General features: G+C 36.3%; 1 protein-coding gene across 1 annotated transcript; it reads right to left on the bottom strand.

Moving 5' to 3' along the window:
* Window positions 1-5,354: 5,354 nt before the first annotated feature.
* On the bottom strand, window positions 5,355-25,448 carry SCRG1 (stimulator of chondrogenesis 1). Its single transcript, XM_068553261.1, has 3 exons — window positions 24,990-25,448; window positions 7,950-8,205; window positions 5,355-5,585 (listed from the first exon to the last, which is right to left on the bottom strand). Exons 2-3 carry the CDS (start codon window positions 8,189-8,191, stop codon window positions 5,531-5,533), a joined length of 297 nt encoding a protein of 98 aa, XP_068409362.1. The 5' UTR covers window positions 8,192-8,205; window positions 24,990-25,448; the 3' UTR covers window positions 5,355-5,530.
* Window positions 25,449-25,804: the final 356 nt, after the last annotated feature.

Genomic DNA, 25,804 nt, shown 5'->3' with positions numbered 1-25,804 from the left:
ATTGTGGATATATTGTAAATGCTCTTTATTTTATTAAGGAAGTTTTCTTCTATTCTTAGTCTGCTGAGTTTTTTAATCATGAAAGGGTGTTGAATTTCATCAAATACTTTTTCTATAACTGTTGAAGTAATCATGTTTTCCCCCTTTTTGTTCTGTTAATTTAGTGTATTACATTGAATTGTTTTCTTTGGTTGAACCACCCTTGCATTCCTGGGATAAATATCACTTGGTCATGGTGTATAATCCTTTTAGTGTGCTGTTGGGTTTGGTTTGTTAGTATTTTGTTGAAGATTTTTACATCTATATTCATAAGGGATATTGTTCTATAGTTTCTTCTGCTGTCTTTATCTGACTTTGCTATCAGGATAATGCTGGCCTCATTGAATGTGTTAGAAAGTGTTCTCTCCTTTTCTGTTTTTTGGAAAAATTTGAATCGGAGTGACGTTAATTTATTTTTTAAAAGTTTGATTGAATTCACTAGCGAAACCATCTGGTCCGGGACATTTCTTTGATGGAAAATTTTTGATTATTGATTCAACCTCTTTACTTATTATAGGACAGTTGAGGTTTTCTATTTATTCTTGAGTCAACTTTGGTAATTTTGTGTTTCTAAGAATTTGTCCATTTCATCTAGTTCATTCAATTTGTTGTCATACAATTGTTCATAGCGTTCTCTTATAATACTTTTAATTTCTGTAAGGTTGGTTGTAATGTCCCTGCTTTTATTTGTAATTTTAGTTATATGTGCTTTCTCTCTCTTTTTTTTTTTTTTAGTAGTCGAGCTGAGGGTTTGTCAATTTTGTTGATATTTTATTTGGTTTCATTGATTATTATTTTTCTATTCTCCATTTCATTTATTTCTGCTCTAATCTTTATTATTTTCTTTCTTCCACTGGCTTTGGATTAAGTTTGCTCTTCTTTTTCTAGTTTCTTAAGGTGCAAAGTTCAGTTCATTTGAGATCTTTCTTCTTTACTAATGTATATGTTTGCAGCTATAAATTTCTCTCTGAGTACTTCTTTTGCTGCATCCCATAAGTTTGGTATGTTTTATTTTTGTTTTCATTCATCTCAAAGTATTTTCTGACTTTCCTAGTTCTTTCTTCTTTGACTCATTGGTTGTTAAGGATGCATTGTTTAATTTCCACATATTTGTGGATTTTCCTGTTTTTCTTCTGTTATTGATTTCTAGCTTCATTCCATTATGGTTAGAGAAGATAGTTTGTATGATTTCAGTTTTTTTAATTTATGGAAAATTGTCTTATGGGCTAACAGACTATCCTGAAGAATGTTCCATGTGCACTTGAGAAGAATGTGTATTCTGCTATCGTTGGGTGAAGTGTTCTGTATATGTCTCTTAGGTCTAGATGGTTTAGAGTATTGTTCAAGTCCTCTGTTTCCTTTTTAATCTTCTGTCTAGATGTCTATCCATTATTTAAAGTAAAGTATTGAGACCTCCAACTATTATTGTAGAACTATTTCTCCTTTCAGTTCTGTCAGTGTTTCCTTCATATATTTTCTGGCTCTGTTGTTTGATGCATATATATCTATAATTTTTATATCTTGTTGTGGATTGACCCTTTTAACTATAAAATGTCTTCCCTTGTCTCTTGTACAATTTTTTTAATTTAAAATCTATATTGTCTGATATTTATATAGCCATGCCAGCCAGCTCTCTTTTGTCTGCTATTTGTATGGATTTACATAGTTTTGATAGCAAAATTCAGATTATGATCTCGGCAAGTGATGGTGGTTCAAAAATAAATTTTTGTCATGTTATTGCTTATTTATTTAACTGGAGTTAGTTTAAAAGTGTCAAGAAATGTCTTATGTATGATATATATTTTTTTAAGTGTGTGTACTGTTTACTATAGAATTTATTCTTTGGGGATTAGGAAATTTCTTGTATTTCTTTGTAGCTAAAAGCTGATACTATAAACTTTAGTTTACTCTATGTGTCATATCCCAGTTGCATTTATAGTCTACATAGTCAACTATAGTTCTCAAATAATAACCGTATTAATTGCTACTAGATTATCATATATGTGTTTGTGTGTGTGTGTACTGTATGTGTGTGTATTCCCTTTAGTGTATATTTAAAGTAGACATCAACTCAGTTTTATACCCATAATACCCAACAGACTTACGTTTTGACTTCTAAAACCCTGGAAATGGAGATCACATATACTTCTTTTGTTGAAAATTTACTATAGGTTTTTATTTGTAAAATTCTGAGAGTATATTGGCTACATGTATGCCATGCATTTCTCTCCAGGTATACCACTATACAAAGCTGAGCACATTTTGGTGATACCATTCTATAGAAGTAAATTGAGGAAGCTAATTCAATGTCAATTTACTATACTTTTCTAATATCAATTTCTCTTTAATTCTTTGACAGAAAAGTTTAGGTTTAGGTGGTTAATGCAGTATGATTTAGAAATATATGAATTTGATAATTTTTTCCTTTTGGGAAAATTATTTTAAAGCCCATAGTATTTTACTGGTAAGATTATTTACATTTTAAAAGTACCTGTCATAATACTTTGCTAAGACAATTTATTATTGAAAGAATTCATGTGTATCTCTGGGCAATTATAAGGAAGTTAAGGTTGCAGAATGAGCTGTGAATGTTCTTACCTGTCGTCTCCCTCTAAGAGTTGTTGCTCATTGTTTTGTTTCTCCATGTTGCTTCCAATTCTCTAATAATCCTTTAGGATTAGTACCTAATCCCAGCAAACAAAAATTTTCAAGGAGTCCCTATGGATTATGATGAGGAAAAGAAAAATTTTATCAAGAAGAGATGAGCTATTAGTAAGTAGTATTGTCAACTTTGTGCTCAGCACCATGGAATTCATAGTAAGAACAAGAATATAGAAAGTCAAAGATAAAAATACAGATTGTTATTCATTTAAGCATTTAACATATATGAGCTATCTGAAATGTACTTGTCACATACAAGTAAAAGTTTGCTTTCCTAAAAAGGAAATAGATTATCTGATGCTATTAAATAAAGTCGTGGTTAAGACTCTAGATGCTAGAGGAAAACTGGTCAAATTCAAAACCTGGCTTTACTGCTCTGATAATGTAACTTAATATGAGCTACTTAATCTCTAAGCCTTGGCATTTTTGTCCATAGAGCAGGGATTGTGATAGTACCTATCTAATTCAGTTGAAAGACAGTGTTTACCACAATAGTACATTTTTAATAAAAGCTTAGTTGTCTTCTGTTGTAGCTAAAAGCTATTGAAAAAATAAAGGATCTATTCATTGAATGACTGAATGAAATGTTTGCTTTTAAAAACGTATTGACCAAGTCAGAAAAGGTTGCATAGGTAAGTTGTGTGAACATTCATGTTTTTACATTTATTTGGTAAAACATATTGACCAAGTCGGAAAAAGTTGTATAAGGTACGTTGTGTGAACATTCACGTTTTACATTTATTTGGTTATTTACGTAAAAAAGAGTGTGTGCTTCTATAATGCATTCATTTCTAAAAGAATGTATTGCAATTTGATATTACAGGTTATTTCCAGAAAGGAGAGAATATGAAGAATAGTCATAATAATCTATAAAATTCCATTTATTAAATATTTAGCTTTTTTCCAAATACTATTTTTCTCATCAGGTTTTGAGTGCAGTAATAAGGGAATATTTAGTAAAAAGCCATTGTTGAATTTCCTTGTTTTTTTCCTCCCTCAAAGAGTCTATACCAAGTAGAAAATGTACTGATGATTTTCTTTATTTACCTATTCTATGCACTGTTCCAGAAAGGATATAAGACTTCTGTTATTGTGTTAGTTTAACTTTAATACCTGTCAATTCAGTGAAGGAAAAAAAAGCTCAATCAAATCATATACTGTGTTGATAAAACAATATATTTTGAGTTTTTTAAAAACAATTCCACTTCTTCATGCATTTTTGTAGAAGTCATACTGTTTGAAAACATGTTCTGCCTTATGTTTTTGCAGCTTTTAAGAGGAACTGAATTCTGATTACCTCAAAATTGTTTTGTTCAGCCCAGTAACACCTATTGAACACTGAAACTGTTCTGTGTGTGGTCTTGAGAAACAGATCAGGGACCTCCAAGGATGTATTTCAGTGAAACAATGTCACTTTAACTCAAAATGGTTATCTCCTAGATTTACTACACGTGTGGTGCTTCTCAAACGTTTCCCCACAGCAGTACTTTGTATAGCACCCTACACTTCTCCTTTGTAGCAGCAGGCTTCACATTTATAAATATTTGTAACGATTACAGTTTTGTTAGAATACAAGTTCCAAGAGGCGAAGTCCATCTTATTCTTTACTACATCCCCAGATCTTTTTTTTTTTTTTTTTTTAACTTTGGGTTTTTATTTATTTATTTATTTCTGGCTGTATTGGGTCTTCATTTCTGCGCAAGGGCTTTCTCCAGCTGCGGCAAGCGGGGGCCACTCTTCATCGCGGTGCGCGGGCCTCTCACTATCGCGGCCTCTCCAGACGCGCAGGCTCAGTAATTGTGGCCCACGGGCCCAGCCGCTCCGCGGCATGTGGGATCCTCCCAGACCAGGGCTCGAACCCGTGTGCCCTGCATTGGCAGGCAGATTCTCAACCACTGCGCCACCGGGGAAGCCCCATCCCCAGATCTTAATAACAGCTGGCGCTTAGCGAGTATCTAATAAATTTTTATAGCATGAAGGACTTTCTGAAATTAATTCTGCTGGCTACTCGTCAGCGCACACCTCCAAAGGTGTGGAGCATAGTCCAAAACTGCCTCTAACACCCAGAAAATATCTTTGAAGGCATCCGTTTTATTTACCTTTAAAATTCATGTGACTTTAAATTCTCATCCATTACATGTTTCTTTTAATGTGTTTTGTTAGTCCCAAGAAAAATGGACACGTCAGGGGTATGTAGCATAGTTTTAAGGATACAACTATGTGAGTGTTTTGGAACTGGAACTCTCTTCAAAGTCTGTCTTGATTTTTAGCAAATACCTTAAACTTGAGTTAGCATCTGAAAAGTGGGTTTAAGAATACTTATCTTGATGGTTTTGTGGTTTATTAAGAGAGCAAAATGCAGATGTGCTTAAAGTACTTGGCATACGTAATATATATTCAAATATTGGCTCCCTTTTCCCCCTCTTACTAGAAAACTTCTAGTTTCCCTTCCAAGAACCTCAATTTATCTCTGGTTCTTTTCATTAAGTATACATGATCTGTCAAGAACAGAACTGTCAAGAACTGAAAATATTCTCCATCTTTGAGCCAGGGTTATGGCTCTTCCTCTGAGGGACAGAATTCTTTTACTGAGCACAGTGAACACCTTGTAGATGAAAATTTTCTAGTCAAAAATTTTAAACAGTTTCCACAGAGAAAAATTGAATGGAATTTTTATTACTGCTAATTTAACACAAGTTTACTTAGGCAAGTAAGAATTTATAGAATCTGTGCTTTATTGCACTACATAGAAACCAGAAATACAGCTACACTGTTATAGTGTGGTTTGTGGGGAATTAAGAATGGTGTTGTCTGGAATACAGGATGATTCTCAGTGATTGTTGCAAGGAATCACGAAAGAGATCTTTGGTCCAAAGAAGACATCTCTGAAAGAGAGCAGAACATGAATGAATTAAATCCAGCTGAAAGTTAAGATATATGTTAGACTTTTCTGAGCAAGAAATGGACGGTGATTTCCAGGATTTCAGATATGACTATTCTTTTTAGGTGAATAAAGTACAAAGAGAGTGAGTGGGAGGACTTTTGCCACAAGAGCAGCAAAGACCAAGAAGGTAATCAATTCTTCTACTTTCCCCCATCTGCCATGGACATTATGCTGTCATTTGTCTATAAAGAAAAGGAAAGATTGGGTGATTTCAAAACCTTACAAGCATACCAAAATATTCATTTCTCTGATATGGGTGAGGATAGGCCATGAAGTTTAAATCTACAGCTAAGAAACAGAAGATTAAAAATTTGTTGGGAAGTCAATAAGTAAATTTCTAGGTTTTATAGGGAAAGGTGAAATTTTGAGCTACCCAACTCTATCCACTCTTGTTGGAAAGATCACATAAGGTGATGTATAATAAAAATGCACAGTATAATATAAAATTGTGTATATGTGCAAGGTAGTATTATGATTATGGCTCATTAGAAATATACTTAGCATGCAATGTACAACATGATGACTGTAGCTAACACTGTTGTATGGTATATTTGAAAGTTGCTAAGAATAGATCCTACAGGATATCACAAGGAAAAAAAAATGTGTAGCTATATGAGGTGATTCGTGTTAACTTATTATGGTAGTCATTTCACAATACAGTTGACCCTTGAACAATGCAGCGGTAAGGGGTGCTGAGCCTCTGTGCGGTGGAAAATCCGTGCATAACTTTACAGTCAGCCCTCTATATCTGTGGTTCAACATCCGAGGATTCAACCAACCATAGATGGGATAGTACTGTGGTATGTATTACGTTTAGTGAAAGAAATTTGCGGATAAGTGGACCCATGCAATTCAAACGTGTGTTGTTCAAGGGTCAGCTGTATATGTATGTCAACTCATTGTGCTGTACACCTTAAACTTATACAGTGCTGTATTTAATTATATTCAATGCAATTGAAAAAATAGAATGGCAAAATAAAATTTGTGTTTATAGGCAAAAAAAAAAAAAAAAGAAATATACTTAGATATTTGTTGCTACTGGGACAACTGTAACCCAAGATCAGACAGAAATTATTTTCATATATCCATACTTCTAGCTCATCCATTAACAGTGGATAATCACAAAATTATATCATAAAGTAAGTACATTTCAATAAATTAGTTTCAAGTCTTACAAAAAAGTTAACATGATATTTTAATATTAGATGGCGTTTCATTTATGTAGGAAAAGTTAAATCATTTTATGGAATCAGTTAACTTGAGTTCTTGATATCATTGTTTAATCAAGTGATTCTCAAATTTTATTATGCATCAGAATCACTTGGAGGTTTTAAGCCATAATTGCTGTGCTTTCTCTCCATTGTTTCTGATTCAGTTGGTTTGGTCTGGGGCCCAGGGATGAACTACGTTTTTAACAAGACCTCAGGTAATGTTGAAGCTGCTGTTCTGGGAACCATACTTAAGAACCAACTGGCTTGGTAGAAAAAATACCCAGGCCAAATCAGAAGACCTGTGTTCTAGTCTCAGTGCTGATATTAGCTAGTTATGTGGGATGGTGGTCATTTTACCTCTCTACACCTTTCTTTGATAAGATGGTTATATCTGCCCTTTCTAGGTCACAGATTTCTTAGAAAAATGAAAAATATGATGATATGTTGAAAGTAATTTGAAAAAGCTGATTTCAATATGAAGTAGCCAAGATCATAGTATTTGAGCTTCCTCAATAACCAGGAGAAGATTATTTTAAAATCAAGAGCTATAAATATTTATTTATTTATCTACCTTTGTATTATACTTAAAATACATCTACTTTCCAAGTCAGTGGACAATCTCTATTCAGTTAATTTCTGGTTAACTCATACATAGAGCTAGAAAGTTTTTCTTTCACCATTACCAAACTTTTCCATCCAGTTACTTGATCTGTTCACTGGGATCTTTTATCTAAAGCCTTTTATTAGTTTTCAAATTAGTTTAAGATGTCAGCCTTGAAGGTGACTTCAGCTACCAGAAGATGTTTTTTTGTGTGGTTAAAAATCAGATAGGAAATTTAGAATTTAATAGATTGGAGTGTTATTAATTTCCTGTATCTCATTTAGTTTTACTAAAATCTGCCAAACTCTGTCTCTTAAATGAAAACATTCATTTCGGTACATAATGGTGATGATCCTAAAAAATAGCTGAGACTTGAACAGGGTTTTACTGAAAAGGGTGATTAATTTTAGCACACTCATTATGAAGGTGTCTTAAGAAAGAGTTGTTGTACATACACTTCACAGCAATACGTTTTGTCATTGCATTTCCTTACTTTGGGCAGCAGAGCAATTCACTGAAGTTGCAGTAACAGATCATCTCACATCCCTTCCCATCCCAGAAGTGATCCTGGACGTTTACATCCATCTTTGTCAGGTCAGCTACTCCTTCTGGAAGATTGTGACAGTCGCGATCTTTCAGTATCTTTCTGTAGCAAGAGAGGCGATTTGCAGGCATGGCTTGGGCTCCTAGCAGCAAAGTTAGTCCAACGGTGACAGCAAGTACTATAAATTTCATTTTGGCTTTTGGCCCTGAGATAGAAGAAAGACCAAAATGTGTCAGTGTTTGTATGTTTGTTTGTTTGGTTTAAAGATGGAATTCATCTGAACATAAAGTTCTGCAGCATTCTCATAAACTCTTGAATAGCAAGAGTGGGCATTGATTTTTTCTGTTCTCTTTGAATGTCTCTCAAAGTTTAGTTTTATGACCACCTACAATAAAAATCACTTAGAATATTTGGTAAAAATGACATCCCTGAGCTCCACAAAGAAATATTGAATGAGAGTTATGTGAGGGAGGTGGAAGGGAGATAGCGGGAAGAGCCAGAATCTGTGTTTTCAAGGACCCAAAGTCATTTTTTTTCAGTATATTCAGTAGAGAAAAACTGCTTTTTAAGGTGATAAACTCAAGTAAATTTCGGAACAAATAGCATCATTGTGTACAGTGATTCTTGACCTTGCATATCCTAACAACATTGTCCAAGAATCTGGGTCCAACCCTGACAGAAACAAAAAGCCCAGTTATCCTGACATTGACAGATTATATTCTATAGATATATAGTTAAGTTTTTAAAGCTTTCAGAATTATTTTGGGGACCGATTTTTGTTGCATATTTTTAGTAATTGTGAACTCTTCTCCCACATGGGGTACATCTTAGCCTCAGTTGAAAACAGAGGCTTGAATTCGCCATAAGAGGCATTTACCCTGTTCTTGAACACCTACCATGATGGGGAACTCATTGTTGACTAAATCCATATATTCCACTGATACAGTTCTAACGTTTCCCTTACTGGAAAATATTTTTCTGTGGCTTCCACCCACCAGTTCTAGTTTGAACCCTTGGGGTCATACCGCAAGTCTAATTCCTCTTTCAGGAGATAACACTTTAAGTATCGTATCTGTGTACAACTATGGAATATGCATTATCTATTGAATCAGGTTTTTCTGGCTTCCATATTAAACATGAAGAAAATGGAGGCTCTTGTAGTAAAGGAAGACTAGCAAAATAGTTGGAGGAACCAGAATCAGACTCCACAGCCATTCAGATTTCATCTTGTTGGCAGGTGCTGAAGTGTCTTTCCTACCTCTGGAGTATTAAAAAGGGAGGAAGACAGATATGTATGAATGAAAGAAAACAATATTGTTGAAAGGAAATTTTACTATGAAGTTTTCTGTGATTAGGTGCACCTCAAAGGTCAGTTATTTTAGGTAAGATAATGGGTTAAAAAAAAGAAACTTAGTTATTTTAGAGCAGTTTGACTTACAATAAAATGGAAAAGAAGCTGCAGATTCCCGTGTACCCCCTGCCCCACACATGCACAGTCTCCCATGTTATCAACATCCGTCACCACATGGTACATTTTACCAAGGATGACCCTACATTGACACATCCGAATCACCCTAAGTCCATAGTTGGCCTTCGGTTTCATGCCTTGTGTTGTACATTCTATGGGTTGGACAAATGTGTAATGGCTTATACCCATCATTTAAATATCACACATGGTATTTTCACTGCCCTAAAAATCCTCTGCACTCTGCCTATTCATCTCTCCCCACCAACCCCCAGCCCCACAGCAACCGCTGGTCCTTCTTATTGTCTTCATAGTTTCACCTTTTCCATAATGTCCTATAGATGGAATCACACAGTATGTCAGCTTTTCATATTGGCTTCTTTCATTCAGTAATATGCTTTGAAAGTTCCTCCATGTCTTTTCATGGCTTGATAGAGCTATCTTTCTTTTTTAGCACTGGATAATATTCCATTGTCTGGATGTACCACAGTTTATTTATCCATTCATCTACTGAAGGACATCTTGGTGGCTTCCAAGTTTTGACAATTACGAAGAAAGCTGCTATAAGTGCCCTTGTGCAGGTTTTTATGCGGACATGTTTTTAACCTCTGTGGATGAATACAGAGGAGCATGATTGCTGGATTGTATGCTAAGATTATGTTCAGTTTTGTCAGAAACCGTCAAACTGTCTTCCAAAGTGGCTGGATAATTTTGCATTCCCACCAGCAATGAATGAGAGTTCCTGTTACGCCATATTCTCACCAGCTTTTGGTGTTGTCAGTGTTGTGGATTTTGGCCATTCTACTAGGTGTGTAATGGTCTCTCATTGTTTTAATCTGCATTTCCTGATGACATATGATGTGGAGCATCTTTTCATATGCTTATTTGCCATCTGTATATCTTCTTTGGTGAAGTATCTGTTAAAGTCTTTGGCCCATTTGTAAAGTCAGGTTGTTTGTTTTCTTATTGTTGAATTTTAAGAGTTCTTTGTACAGTTTGGATAACAGTCATTCAGCAGATGTGCCTTTTGCACATATTTTCTCCAAGTCTGTGGCTTATCTTCTAATTCTCTTAATATTTTCTTTCAAAGAGCAGGTGTTTTTAATTTTAATGAAGTCCAGCTTATTAATTATTTTTTCATCTATCATGTCTTTGGTATTGTGTCTGAAAAGGCATCACCAAACCCATAGATTTTATCGTATGTTATCTTCTAGAAGTTTTAGAGTTTTGCACTTTACTTTTAGGTCTATGATCCATTTTGAGTTAATTTCTTGTGAAGGGTGTAAAGCCTGTGTTTATATTCATATTGGGGCATGTGGATGTCTGGTTGTTCCAGCACCATTTGTTGAAGAGACTGTCTTTCACATTGTATTGCTTTTGCTCTTTTGTTAAAGATCAGTTAACTATATTTATAGAATTCTATTTCTGAGCTCTCTATTCTGTTCCATTGACCTATTTGTCTATTCTTTCACCAATACCACACTGTGTTGATTACTGTAGCTTTATTGTTAGTCTTAAAGTCAGATAGTGTCAGTCCTTCAACTGTGTTCTTTTCTTTCAATATTGTGTCGGCTATTCTGGGTCTTTTGCCTCTCCATATAAACTTTAGAATCAGTTTATCAATGTCCACAAAATAACTTTCTGGGATTTTTATTGGGATTGTATTGAATCTGTATACCAAGTTGAGAAGAACTGACATCTTGACGATATTGAGTCTTCCTATCTCCATGAACATGGAATATGGAGTATCTTTCCACTTATTTAGTTCTTTGGTTATGTTCAACAGTTCTGTAGTTTTTCCTCATATAGATCTCGTTGTATATATTTTGTTAGATTTATACCTAAGTATTTCGTTTTGGGAGGGTGCTAATGTAAACGATATTGTGTTTTTAATTTCAAACTCCACTTACTCATTTTTAGTAGATAGGAAAGTAGTTGACTTTTATATATTAACCTTCTACCCTACAACTTTGCTATGATTTAGTTCCAGTAGTTTTTTGTTGATTCTTTTGTATTTTCTACACAAACAGCCTGTCATCTGCAAACAAAGACAGCATTATGTCTTCCTTCCCACTCTGTATACTTTTTATTTCCTTTTCTTCCCGTATTGCATTAGCAGGGACTTCCAGTATGATGTTGAAAAGGAGTTGTGAGAGTCAACATCCTTACCTTGTACCTGATGTTAGCGGGAAAGCTTCAAGTTTCTCACCAGTAAGTATAATGTTACCTGAAGGTTTCTTTAGACAGTCTTTATCAAGTTGAGAACATTCCCCTCGATTTTTAGTTTACTGAGAGTTTTTATCATGCTTGAGTTTAAATTTTATCAAATGTTTCTCCTGCATCTTTTGATATGATCATGTGATTTTTCTTTTTTAATCTGTCAGTGTGATGGATTACATTAATTGACTTTCAAATGTTGAACCAGCCTTGCATACCTGGGATAAATCCCGCTTGATTTTGGTGTATCATTCTTTTTATACTTGTTTGGATTCAATTTGCTAATAATTTGTTGAGGATTTTTGCATCTATGTTCATGAGAGATATTGGTCTGTAGTTTTCTTTTCTTGTGATGTCTTTGGCTGGTTTGGGTATTAGGGTAATGCTGGCCTCATAGAATGAGTTAGGAAGTATTCCCTATGCTTCTATCCTTTGAAAGAGATTGTAGAGATTTGATATACTTTGTTCCCTAAATGTTTGATAGAATTCACCAGGGAACCCATCTGGGCCTGGTGATTTCTGTTTTGGGAGGTTATTAATTACTGATTCAATTTCTTTAGTAGATACAGATCTACTCACATCATCTATTTCTTCTTCTGTGAATTTTGGCAGATTGTGTCTTTCAAGGAATTGGTTCATTTCATCTAGGTTATCAAATCTGTGGGCTTTTCCTTTATTATCCTTTAACTTCCCATGTGATCTGTAGTGATGTCCTCTCTTTCATTTCAGATATTAGTAATTTTGTGTCCTCTCCTTTTTTTTTCTTAGTTAGCCTGGCTAGAGGCTTATTAGTTTTATAGATCTTTTCAAAGAACCATCTTATGGTTTCATTGATTTTCTGTGTTGATTTCCTGTTTTCAATTTTATTGATTTCTGCTCTAATTCTTACTATTTCTTTTCTTCTGTTACTTTGGAGCAAATTTAATTTGCTCTTTTTCTAGTTTCCTAAGGTAGAAACTTAGATGATTGATTTTAGATCTCTCTTCTTTTCTAATATATGCATTCCTTGCCTTCATAACTTTCCCTCTATGCACTGCTTTTGCTGCATCCTGCAAATTTGGTAAGTTGTGTTTTCATTTTCATTAAATTCAAAATATTTTAAAATTTCTCAAGATTTCTTCTTTGACCCATGTGTTATTTAGAAATGTGTTTAATCTCCACATGTTTTTCTTTTTTCCAGTTATCTTTCTGTTATTGATTTCTAGTTTAATTCCACCGTGGTCTGAGAGCAGACCTTGTGTGACTTCTTTTAAATTAGGTAAGATGTGTCTTATGGCCCAGAATGTTGTCTATCTAAGTGAATGTTGCATGTGAGCTTGAGAAAGACGTGTATTCTACTGTTGTTGGGTGAAGTGATCTACAGATATCTATTATATCAAGTTGATTGGTGGTGTTGTTGAGTCCAACTCTGTCCTTTCTGATTTTCTGCCTGCTGGATCTCTCCATTTCTGAGGGAGGGGTGTTGAAACCTCCAGCTATGATAGTGGATTCATCTACTTTTCTTTGCAGTTGTATTGGTTTTTAGCTCATGTAACCTGATACACTGTTGTTAGGCAAGTATCCGTTAAGAATTGTTATGTATTCTTGGAGAATTGACCCCTTTATCATTATGTAGTACCCTTCTTTATCCCTGATAACTTTTCTTACTTTGATGTTTGCGCTGTCTAAAATTAATATAGCTACTCCTGCTTTCTTTCGGTTATTGTTAGCATGATGTATTTTTCTCCGTCCATTTACATTTGATCTATATGTGTATTTATATTTAAAGTGAGACAACATATAGTTGGGTCATGCTTTTTGATCCATGCTGACAATCTCTGTCTTGTAATTGGTGCATTTAGATCATTGACATTCAACATTGATATTGATATAGTTAGATTAGGCTCTACTATGCTTATTATTGTTTTCTGTTCATTGCTATTGTTCCTATTTTTCTCTTCCACTCTTTCTCTGCCTCCTTTTCTGGTTTCAATTGAGCATTTCCTATGGTTCCATTTTCTCCCCTTTCTTAACGTATTAGTTATACTTTTTCTTTTTTACTTTTTCAGTGGTTGCCATAGTGTTTGCAGTATTCATTTATAACTAACCCAACTCTGCTTTCAAATAATATTGTAACACTTCACAGTACAGTAATGTGAGTACCTTATAATAAAATAATTCTACTTCCTTCCTCTCATTCCTTGTATCATTGCTGCCATTAATAAGCATATATATCTATACATATATATATCTTTATCTATATCTATGTACATACATAACATAGATAGTTGAATATATTGTTGCTATTATTTTGAACAAACCGCTACCTCTTAGATCAATTAAGAACAAAAGTTTTTATTTTACCTTCTCTTATTCTAATTCAGTGCTTTTACTTTATGTAGATCCAAGTTCCTAACCTATATTATTTTCCTTCTCTTGAAAGAACTTGTAACATTTTTCACAAGCTGGTTTACTGGCTATGAATTCTCTTAATTTTTGTTTGTCTGAGAAAGTCTTTATTTCTCCTTTACTTTTGAAGGATAATTTTGCAGAGTACAGAATTCTAGGTTGGTAACTTTTTTTTCAACACTTTATTGCACTCCACTCTCTTCTTGTTTGCACGGTTTCTGAGAAGTTGGATGTAATTTTTTTCTTTGTTCCTCTGTAGGTAAGGTGATTTTTCCCCCTCTGGCATCTTCTAAGGACCTTTTCTTTATCTTTGTTTTTCTGTAGTTTGAAAATTATCTGCCCATGTGTAGATTTTTGACATACGGTCTACTTGATGTTCTCTGAATTTCCTGGGTCTGTGGTTTGGTTTCTGACATTAATTTAAGTAAATTATCAGTCATTATTGTTTCAAGTATTTTTTCTGTTCCTTCCTCTCTTTCTTCTCCTTCTGGTGTTCTTGTTATGCGTGTGTTACACCTCTGTAGTTGTCCCACAGCCCTTGGAGGTTCTGTTCCTGTTTTTTTTTCAATGTTTGTTCTCTTAGACTTTCAGTTTTCAAGAATTCTGTTGACCAATCCTCAAGCTCAGAGATTCTTTCCTCAGCTGTGTCCAGTCTACTAATAAGCCCACCAAAGGCATTCTTCATTTCTGTTACAGTGTTCTTTTTTTTTTTATTTTTACCCTAGGGGTTGAGCTATTCTTTTTTATTTTATTTTATTGATTTATTGATTGATTGATTGATTGATTGGCTGCGTTGGGTCTTCCGTTGCTGCACGCGGGCTTTCTCTAGTTGCAGTGAACGGGGGCTATTCTTCGTTGCGGTGCGAGGGCTTCTCATTGCGGTGGCTTCTCTTGTTGTGGAGCACAGGCTCTAGGCATGCAGGCTTCAGTAGTTGTGGCACATGGGCTTCAGTAGTTGTGGCTCACGGGCTCAAGAGCGCAGGCTCAGTAGTTGTGGCACACGGGCTTAGTTGCTCTGTGGCATGTGGGATCTTCCCGGACCAGGGCTCGAACCGATGTCCCCTGCATTGGCAGGTGGATTGTTAACCACTGCATCACCAGGAAAGCCCAACAGTGTTCTTTTTATCTCTGCTATTTATTTTTGGTTCTTTCTTAGGATTTCCATTTCTCTGCTGGCATTGCGCATCTGTTCTTTCATGCTGTCCAGTTTATCCATTAGACCCCTTAACGTATTAATCACTGGGGTTTTTTTTACGCATTTTAAAATTTTACTGTAATAGGTATAGTATCATTAATTTACATTTAATATTTTGCATGCTACATACATTTAAATAGTATATCCCTTTCTAATCCCCATCTAGTATCAGGAAAATGCTTGTAAGTTTGTTCTACCTTGTTGGTAATGGTATGCATTTTAAGTGGCACTGGGCATCCCCCCGACTCCAATCCATCATCTTTAATCACAGTTGTTTTAAGTTCCTGGTCTCATAATTCCAACATCACTTCCATGTCTGGTTCTCATGCTTGCTTTATCTATTTGTCTTTGGTATGACTTGTAAATTTTTCTTGATAGCCAGATACTATGTACCAGGTAAAAGGAACTTCTGTAACTAGGCCTTTGGTAATGTGGTGGTGAGATATGAAGGGAGAGGAAGCATTCCATGGTCCTATAATTAGGGCTTCGTCTTTTAGTGAGACTGTGCTTCCGGGCTGCGAACTTCACAAATGTGTCTCAGTTCTTTCCTCTCCCCTTAGGTGGGACAGGATGGCTAGGTGGGCTGGAATTGGGTATTTCCCTTCCCCCAGATTGGTCGGGCTCTGGTAATACTCCAGCTGATTAGGCTCTGGTTCACTGGTTTCTCCCAAGGGCAGGCCTTGTTAAGAAGAACAGAATGCTCTGACATATTTCAGGAGGGTTCCTTTCCCATCACCTGCCAGAACCTTGTGGAGATTTTTCTCAGTATTCACATAGGAGTAGAATAGCTGGTAGGTGTATGTTTTACATTTTAAGGAATTGCTAAATTGTTTTTCCAAAGTGGTTGTACTATTTAAAATTTCCACCAGCAGTCCAGTTTGTCCATGTCCTCTCCAACACTTGGTATGGTCAGTCTTTTTTATTTTTTGCCATTCTAATAGCTGTCTCATGGTCGTTTTATGTTGCATTTCCTTAATGATTAATGGTATTGAGCCTCTTTCATATGCTTATGTTCATCTGTGTATCTTCTTTGGTGAACTGTCTGTTCAAATCATTTCCCATTTTAAAAAATTGGGCTTGTGTTCTTGAGTTGTGAGGGTTCTTTATATATTCCGGACACAAGTTATAGTAATATCTAATAGAGATATTATTTATTAGGGCTTGGTCTTCTAGTGAGACGAAGCCCTAATAAATAGGTTTTGCAAACATTTACTCTTCATGCATGGCTTTCCTTTTCACTTTCTTAACAGTGATTTTAAAAGAAGCATAAGTTCTTAAAATTAATGAAGTCTAATTTCTCAATTTTTTTAATGGAATGTGCTTTTGGTGTCATAGCTAAGAAATTATTGCCTTACCCAAGGTCACAAAGTGTTTCTTCTATGTTTTCTTCTAAAGTTTTTTAGTTTTATGTTTCAAATTTAGTTTTGTGGTCCATATTAGTTTTTTTTTGTTTTTTGTATATAGTGCATATGGATTGAAATTCTTTTTTAGGTTGTTTTTTCAACTATGGTTGTCCAATAGTTTTAGCACTATAAGTTGAGAAGACTGTTGTTTCTCCATTGAATTGCCTTTGTATCTTTGTCAAATATCACTTTTTAATATAGGTGTGGGCCTGTTTCTGGACTCTGTTCTTTTCCATTGTTCTATTTGTTTATTTTTATGCCAGTACTACAGTTTTGATTACTGATGCTTTATAGTAATTCTTGGAATTGGGTAGAATTATCCTCAAACCTTTGTTCTTCTTTTACAAAGTTGTTTTGGCAATTCTAGGTTTTTTGCAGTCTATTATGAATTTTGTTATCAGCTTGTCAGTTTCTACAGAAAAAGCCTGCTGGAACTTTGGTTGAGATTGCATTAAATCTATAGATTAATTTGGAGAGTATTAGCATCGTAATAATATTGGATCTTCTGACCTCTGAACATATTTTTCCATGCTTTTATTTTTACTTTTTGTGGCTTTATATTTCAAATGTGTTTCTTATAGACAGGCAGTCTATAGGTTGGTCTTGCTTTTTTATCTAAACTGACTTACCTCTGCCTTTTAAGGGGAGTGTTTAGATCATTCACATTTAATGTGATTATTGACATGGTTAGATTTAAATCTGTCATAATTTGTTCTCTATTTGGTCCATCTGTTCTTTGTTTCTTTTTCCCTCTTTTTATGTGCTCTTTTGGATTAACTGAAATTTTTTTATAATTTCACTTTACTTCTTCTGTTGGCTGATAAGCTGTAATTCTTCATTGTGCTATTTTGGTGATTGATTTAGGGTTTATGTTATCTATTTTTACTTATCATTGTCTTTCTTCAAACGATATTATGATGCTTTACATTAGTATAAGAACTTTACAATAATATATTAACATTTCTCTCCTCCCATCCTTTATGCTATTATTGTTATACATTTTTTTATGTATATGCTATAAACCCCAAGTATATTATTTTGTTTAAACAGTCAGTTAAACTTCAGGGATTTAAATAACAAGAAAAAATATTACACGTTTATCCATGCAGTTTCTATTTCCAGTGCTTTTTGTTCCTTTGTGTAAATCCATATTTCCATTTGATATAATTTTCCCTATACCTGAAGGATATCCTTTACTATTCTTATCATGTAGGTTGGCTGGTGATGAATTCTTTCAGCTTTTGTATGTCTGAAAATGTCTTTATTTCACCTTTGTTTTTGAACAAAGGTTATAGTATAACAAGTTATAGTATGATAGGTTGGCAGTTTTTTTCTTTCAGCACCTTAAGGATATATCTGTTTTAATGTTACTTTTAAATTCTAGCATGTATCAGTTCTGGGTTGGTCTCGACTGATTGATTATTCTAATTATGAGTTATGTTTTCCTGCTTCTTTGTATGCCTGGTAATCTTTGACTGGATGTCAGAAATTTATAATTTTGCCTTATTGGATGCTGAGTATTTTTATATTCTTATAAGTATTCTTGTGCTTTGTTTTGGGATGCAACTAAGTTAGTCGGAAGCAGTTTGATCCTTGCAAGTCTTGCTTTTATGATTTGTTAGGTGGTTCCAGATCTGTTCTCAGTCTAGGGCTAATTATTCCTCACTACTGAGGCCATTCCTTCTCTGTGATTATTCCTGGCCTTTTGAGTACCAGGCACTCTGTTCTCTAATCCTTTCAGATATTCCTCCTCCCCTCCCCCCTTCCCTAGTTCCCTCATTTGCATACAGTAATCAGTTTTCTGCCAAATACTTGAGTGGGGCCCTCTGCAGACTCCAGGGTTCTGCCTCTGTGTATCTCTCTTCTCTCAGGCACTCTGTTCTGTGGTCTCCAGCTGCCTTGGTCTCCCTGACTCTCAGCCCCATTTCTACAACTCGGGGAGTTGGCTGGACTCTATCTGGGTTCCCTCAAGGCAGTAGACTGGGGGAAATTGTAGGGCTTACCTCACTTGCTTCCCATCTCCCAAGAATCAGTGTTCTTCCTTGCTTGAAATCCAGTGTTTTGACAAAGATTGTTCCATATATTTTGGCTGTTTTTTGTTGTTGTTTCAAGGGAGCGGGCAGAGCTGGTTCTTGTTACTGCATCTTGGGCAGAAGTAAAGCTTTCTATATCACTCTCACTATTTGTAGCTATTTTGGGAGGAATATGAAGGACAGATACCCAAATCTTACAGATTCTGAAAATGAGCTGTGTGATACTCTGTTGATTTTAACACAAGCCGAATTCTCAGAATTATGTTTCTCCCTTCTTCTACTCTCCCTTCCCCAAATTGAAATATGGTTCCTCTGATGTGCATCTCTTAGGGTAAGTAGCTATTTGTCCCAGAATTCAACAAATAAGACCCAGTATGGTTGCACAGGAGCCATTCATTTAGGCTGCCCTTCCTACTTCCACAATGGTGCTTGTAAACTTTGTCCTCGAAGAAATAGGCTGCTGAAATGTAGCCCAGAGTCGCTCTCTAATCTTCAGGCCCAGATCTTCTTGTATTTCCTCTGCACAGACCAGCATCAACCCAGCAAGGATTTTCAGGAGAAGAGCAGCCATTGCTGGGAAGGTGGGGAAGTGAGAGAATAGTGCTAATGTGCAGGTCACTGATGAGCTATTCAGCAATCACATGAGAGAGAGGAGAACAGGAGCAAGCTGCTTTTACTTAGTTTCACTTAACAAATGTTTCTTAGTGTTTCATTTATGCCAGGCACTGTCCAGAGTGCCAGGAATACCAAAGGAATTAAGGAAAATATCAATAACTAAACCCATCCTCTTCCGACAACTCCACTTTCTTTGAGTCAAAGCTAAAGTCATTGCAGTGACCTCCATATGCAATCTGGCTCCCCATCACCTCTCTGAAATCATCTATTCTTCCCCTTCTTTTTTCTGTTCCAGCTGTTCCTCAAAAATGCCAGATGCATTCTTGCCTCAGGGCCTTTGCACTGGTTATTTCCTCTGCTCGGAAAGCTCTTCCTCCAAATATCTGCATATCTAACTACCTCACCTTCTTCAAGCCTTTGCTCCTCAATAACACCTACCCCACTGTGCTATTTAAAATTCTGTCTCCCCTTACCTGCACCCCTATGTTCACTGCAGCACTGTTCACAACAGCCAAGACATGGGAGCAACCTAAGTGTCCATCGACAGAGGAATGGATAAAGAAGGTGTGGCACAGATATACAATGGAATATTACTCAGCCATAAAAAAGAATGAAATAAAGACGTTTGCAGCAACATGGATAGACCTAGGGATTATCATACTAAGTGAGGTAAGTCAGACAGAGAAGGCCAAATGTCATAGGATATCACTTATATGTGGAATCTAAAAAAATGATACAAGTGAACTTATTTACAAAACAGAAACAGACTTACAGACACAGAAAGCAAACTTATGATTTTCAAAGGGGAAAGGTCAGGGGGAGGGACAAATTAGGAGTTTGGAATTAACAGATATATACTACAATATATAAAATAGATAAACAACAAAGACCATATAGCACAGGAAATTATATTCAATATCTTAGAATAACCTATAATGGAAAAGACTCTGAAAAAGAATATATATGTGCTATACACCAGAAACTAACACAACATTGTAAATCAACTATACTTCAATTTAAAAATTTTTTAAATTAAAAAAAATTCCATCTCCTCTTTCAGATTCTCAGTCTGCCTTACTTGCTCTAGTTTTCCATGGCATTTATAAACCTCTAAATTATTATAAAATATTCTTATTGTGTCTCCCCAAACTTGAATGTAAGCTCCAGGAAGGCAGGATTTTGTCTGATATGTATCCAAGTACCCTAAACAGTGCCTGGCACGTTAGTGAAAGAATAAATAATATATCCTAATCTTTAGATGCTTACAGCCAGGGAAGGAGGAGTTTCTCAGATTACTAAACTCAATATCTAGTTGCAGAGAACTATTTATGCCTGGAAGAGGTTAGTGAGCTACCAAATCCTTAAATTTGCATGTCATCAGGCACTACTGTTTTAATTTAATTGTATTTAATTTTTTCTAAATAGTTTGACTTTAAAATGTACTTCCCAATTTCTTTTGTTTGTTTGCTTGCTTTTTGTCAAAACTAGCATTTATTCTGGCCTACTAGCTCATACGTGACTTAAAAATATATGTTTCTATGTATGTGTACCTTTATCAGAAGATTCAACAACAAACATCACCTGGCTTTTCTCTAACCCCTCTCACCAAATTCCTCTCTATCAGAAGGTGGGGTGTATGGGGAGGAGTTGGGAAGGGAGCTGTAAGCTCTTTTTAATCTTTTTGCCCTAATGCGATAGAATTTTTCTGTTATTTTAGGTCTTTGGCATATTTCTTATCTTTTAGAGCTTTGATCTTCAGAGTTTTTTTTTACTATGTAATCATGTTCTTATTTTTGGTAATCTATCTTAATTTTGTCTATTCCTTGTGGCCTTTGGACAAAGTCATGCATTTAGACAATTTGGCCTCGTATTACCTTTCTTATATTTCCTGCATTTAAGTGTAGTTTGTTCTTAAGCTCACTTCATGACTATTAATGTCTTATGCTTTCTTTCCATCGGATGGTTCTAATGAGAACTGTAATCCTAGTTGGATATTTTTTTTTTAGAAAAATATCAATAATTTTTCTAAAAAAAAGTAATAGTTTAAACATGGAAAATACAGAAAAGCACAGATAGAATAAAATTCAACTGGAGTGTCAGCATGGAGAGGGCTGTTGTTAACATTTTGTGTGCTTCTTTTTGATGTGCACTGGCGAAGGTGTTAAGAAGGAGAAATTGAGATGGCCAGGGACAGTGGGAAACTCTAACATTTATGTTTGCGGGAGCTGGCGGGGGAGAGGTATGTCGGAGAAAGAAGTTGAAGTTGATTGAAGAATGAGGTGAGGGAAAGAATCCAGGATGACTCTTAGGTTTCAGACCTGAATGGTACTGACATTTACTGACATGAGCTGAGGATGAATTGCAAGGAGTCGATCTAGCGGGGGTGGGGGTCTAAGGGTAAACTTTTGGACAAGTTAATTTTTTTTCCTTCCAGTTTTATTGAGATATAATTGACAAATAGCACGGTATAAGTTTAAGGTATATAGCATAATGATTTGATTTACATACATCATGAAGTTATTATCACAATAAGTTTAGTGTACATATATCATCTCATACAGGTACGAAATAAAATAAATATATATATTGCTGCATATATATTTTACTTTTTTCCTTTTGGCCTCAACATTCTTGGCTGATTTGCGTTGATAATATGCATAAAGCAGATAACTAATGAGAACCTACTGTATAGCACAGGGAACTCTATTCAGTGCTCTGTGGTGACCTAAATGGGAAGGAAATCCAAAAAAGAGTGGATATATGTATATGTATAGCTGATTCACTTTGCTGTACAGTAGAAACTAACACAACATTGTAAAGCATCTATACTCCAAAAAAAATTTAAACAAACAACCAAAAAAGAATTTGGACAAGTTAATCTGAGATGCCTATCAGACATGAAATGAAGATTCTGAGTAGGCAGTTGAATGTGAGTCTGGAAATCAGGGCCAGAAGTATGAATTCGAGAGTCATGGGGATATTTATCGATAGTATTTATAGCTGTGGGACCGCAGGGTAGTGAGTGCAGAGAGGGAAGAGAAGAGGGGAGGGATGGAGACCAGGGCCAGCCCATGTACGGGGACTGGAGGAAGAGATGCCAGCACCGAGAAGGCAAGCAGGGTACCTTCCCCTCCTCCTGCATCTCTCAGGGGCCTGCTTCCAGGCTGGGCTCACAGGAAGCATTCAGAAAGCGTTTGCTGAAGGAAGGAACAAGTAAATTGCTGGAGAAGTAAGTGGGTATGTTGCCACACCATGCGCCTTTCCTGGCTGTGTCCCGGCCAGAGCACAGAATGATGTCTCTTGTCCACCTCAGTCACGTACCGGGATGGAAAGTTCCACACCTGGCGAGCACTCCCTGGTAGTTTTTTTTTTTTTTTTTTTTTAACACTTTATAAATTACATGTTTGAACTGAACTGAAGTCTTCTCTTCTTCCTTTACTTAAGTGCAGATAAATAGCTTTAACTATTATTTGGCAAGTGGGGAGATGCCTGAACCAGTATGTTCATGATACATTGGTTTGTTTTTTCATTAAAAGACACCGACCTTCATCCTTCGCAATCCATCAAGATCATATATTTTTCAAGCGCCAACAAGAGTGAAATGACTTTGACCAATTCTAAGCAAATTGCTCTATTTTTTCCCCCTCTTTCTGTTGAAGTACATGCATTTAAAATTCCTCCTGAAGTACATCCAAATTACAACAGAAAACAAGGCTAAAAACTGAATATCTGAAGGAATAACAAGAGATCTTTAGATAGTTACCAATTGGTTTTTTTGGATTCAATTTTATATAATTAATATTGTAAGATACCGTTCATATCCCAATAGTGGCATTATTTTTAATAGATCACTGCAGAGGATACAGAACTATGAACAAGATGTTTCCAATTAAGCAACAAATCATTGTCACCATCATATGGGTAGGGCATTGCAAATTTTGGTTGTGTGAGGGTATTTGGCACCGGCAGGCTTTTGAATGGTTGGAGTTAAGTGGAGACTTAAAAAGTGTCTCATTTAATGGCCAAAACAAGAGCTATGTCGTGAAAGCGTTGAGGGCTTTATGCAGCAATGCTCATGCAAACAGCTGATGCCAGTTCTGGAAACTGGTATTAAGAGCAGTGGGATGAAACAGAGTTGATGAGTTAGACAGAAAGGGCAGCCCATTTTCAGATTCCTTTCATAACACAGCCAGAAGGAAGCAAAGGCTGCACAAACAAATGAAAATTCCAGCTCAGAACTTGGCATTTAAAATATCAAAATTATAGTTGGAAGAGATTAAAACTGCCGTCCAGTTGTGGTGTTTTTCCATTCATCTTTCCTGGTGGTTGAAAATCACTATTATTGTTAAAATTCCCACTCTCTGTACCAGAAGAGTTTTGTATTAGAATGACTGAGGGCTGGAGTGAAACTTCTCAAAGTGTAGGTTAAAGGAAAAGAAGTGGTAGTAGAAGGTGGATAAGCCTTCCAAACATCTTTAAAATAGACACGATCAGCCCCAGTACCCAAGAGACCTTCATCAGTGGAAAAACAAAGTCCACTTCCTCCCTGAAGGTGGTCTGCCTTCAAGCACCTCAGAGAATGATATGAGTACGCAGGCTTGCATCATGTTAACTATTTCCCTGGCCATGAGAAATCATCATCACTGGATAAAAGGACCAGCGTTTGGGAGAGCTTTACACGGTCTATGTAACTAAGTCAAGGAATTTTAAAGAGGAATTTTTATAAGCCCCAAAGGGAAAAAAAGTTCCCTGTATCACAGCAGTACAGACACTGTGTTGTGTTCCACGGTGGGGACACCAAGGATGAATTCCATGAATTCCCTCTTTGTCTCACACATTTATACCTTTTAGGAATCAGGATTTAAAAAAATTTTTATTGGAGTATAGTTGCTTTACAATGTTGTATTAGCTTCTACTGCACAGCAAAATGAATCAGCCATACAGATACATATATCCCCTCCCTTTTGGGTTTCCCTCCCATTTAGGACATTACAGTGCATTAAGTAGAGTTCCCTGTGCTATGCAGTATATTCCCATCAGTTGTCTATTTTATACATAGTATCGATAGTTGTATACGTGTCAATCCCAATCTCCCAACTCCTCCCACCCCACCCCTTTCCCCCTTGCTATCCATACATTTGTCCTCTACATCTGTGTCTATTTCTGCTTGGCAGTTAAGGTCATCGATACCATTTTTCTAGAAGGAATCAGGATTTTTAAAAGCAGAAGACATTCACTTTCTTAGACGTTGCCATTAAACTTTACATAAAGTAGGAATACAGAGATACAGCTACTGCATTGAAAAGGAACTTGTGTACTTCATCAGCCTCGCGTAGTCCTGAGAGGTGGAATGGTGGAGCCAGATTCAGGGCAGACGGGGGCTTTAACAAGGAGCAGCAGTGAGGGAGCTGCCTCCTTTTAAGTCCCCAGTTAAATGCCTTTCCCGTTAAGGAATGTACATTTTCTGTTCTCTTTTCATCTGATTCTTTTCCTCTAACCTGGGAAAGCATCCTCTTTCTCAAAGTGCACACATCACCTCCTCAGAGACTCTCTCTGCCTCTCTGTCCTTCTCTTCTGACCCAAGACACAAATACACTTCTGCTCTAATCTATAGCAGTAGTTTGCAGTAGAATCAATGACATACAATGATTTTTAAGGAAAAAAAGTCCATACCCTTTTTCTTCTCCTTTCCTTTGGTCTTCTTGACAGAGGAATCTTCTGAAATGCTCCAACTCGCTGGGTGAGTTTGGGCAAAAGGAGAAGAGAGGAGGTGCTGGAAGGAGGTTACAAACGGACCTTTGTCTGCCTTGTCGCCCGCCCGCCAGGACCGGGGAGAGGAGGTGGGGGCGAGAGATGGGGCTGTGAGACCTGCCCCCCAGACGCTTCCAAGCCAGGCGAGAGTGAACCAACAGCTTCTCTACCGAAGGAAATAGCTGGTCTGGGCAGGAACCTCAGGGAGGCGGACTGTTAGAGCAATAAAATGTAGGACCTGAGGGATTTAAAGAGAACACAGAGCTCTTCTTCCCTTAAGAGAAGTTGTGTGTGTGTGTGTGTGTGTGTGTGTGTGTGTGAGAGAGTGACAGAGACAGAGAGATGAGGACAAAGAGAGCAGAGAGATAAGGACAGAGAAAGCAGAGGAGAGGGAGGGAGGGGGGAGGAGGAGCAGGAAGAACGGCTCCTGTGATTCCGGAGAGTGGCTGGCTTTGCACCTCTTCCCCTTTCACAGTTTCTTTGTGAGTTTTCACCAAGTTTTCCTCACCATCTAGATCTCTTATTTTGACATATTGGTAGAAGGTCTATCCCACCTCACCAGCTCCTCACGCAAAGAGTCATTATCTGTCACTGGAAAGCAAAAAATAAAACGACTAAGAAATAAATCTCTTCTGTGCCTCAGAAATAAAGGCACGAAAGGAATTTCACTCTGTTTTGAGCAAACTGAACTGGAGTTGTAGCATCTGTTAACTATCCTTTAGGTGTTGTTTTAATTC

This window comes from Eschrichtius robustus, chromosome 10 (genome assembly GCF_028021215.1).
Source record: "Eschrichtius robustus isolate mEscRob2 chromosome 10, mEscRob2.pri, whole genome shotgun sequence".
NCBI classification, from domain to species: Eukaryota; Metazoa; Chordata; class Mammalia; order Artiodactyla; family Eschrichtiidae; genus Eschrichtius; species Eschrichtius robustus.
This window is presented reverse-complemented; position numbering and strand designations above follow the sequence as displayed.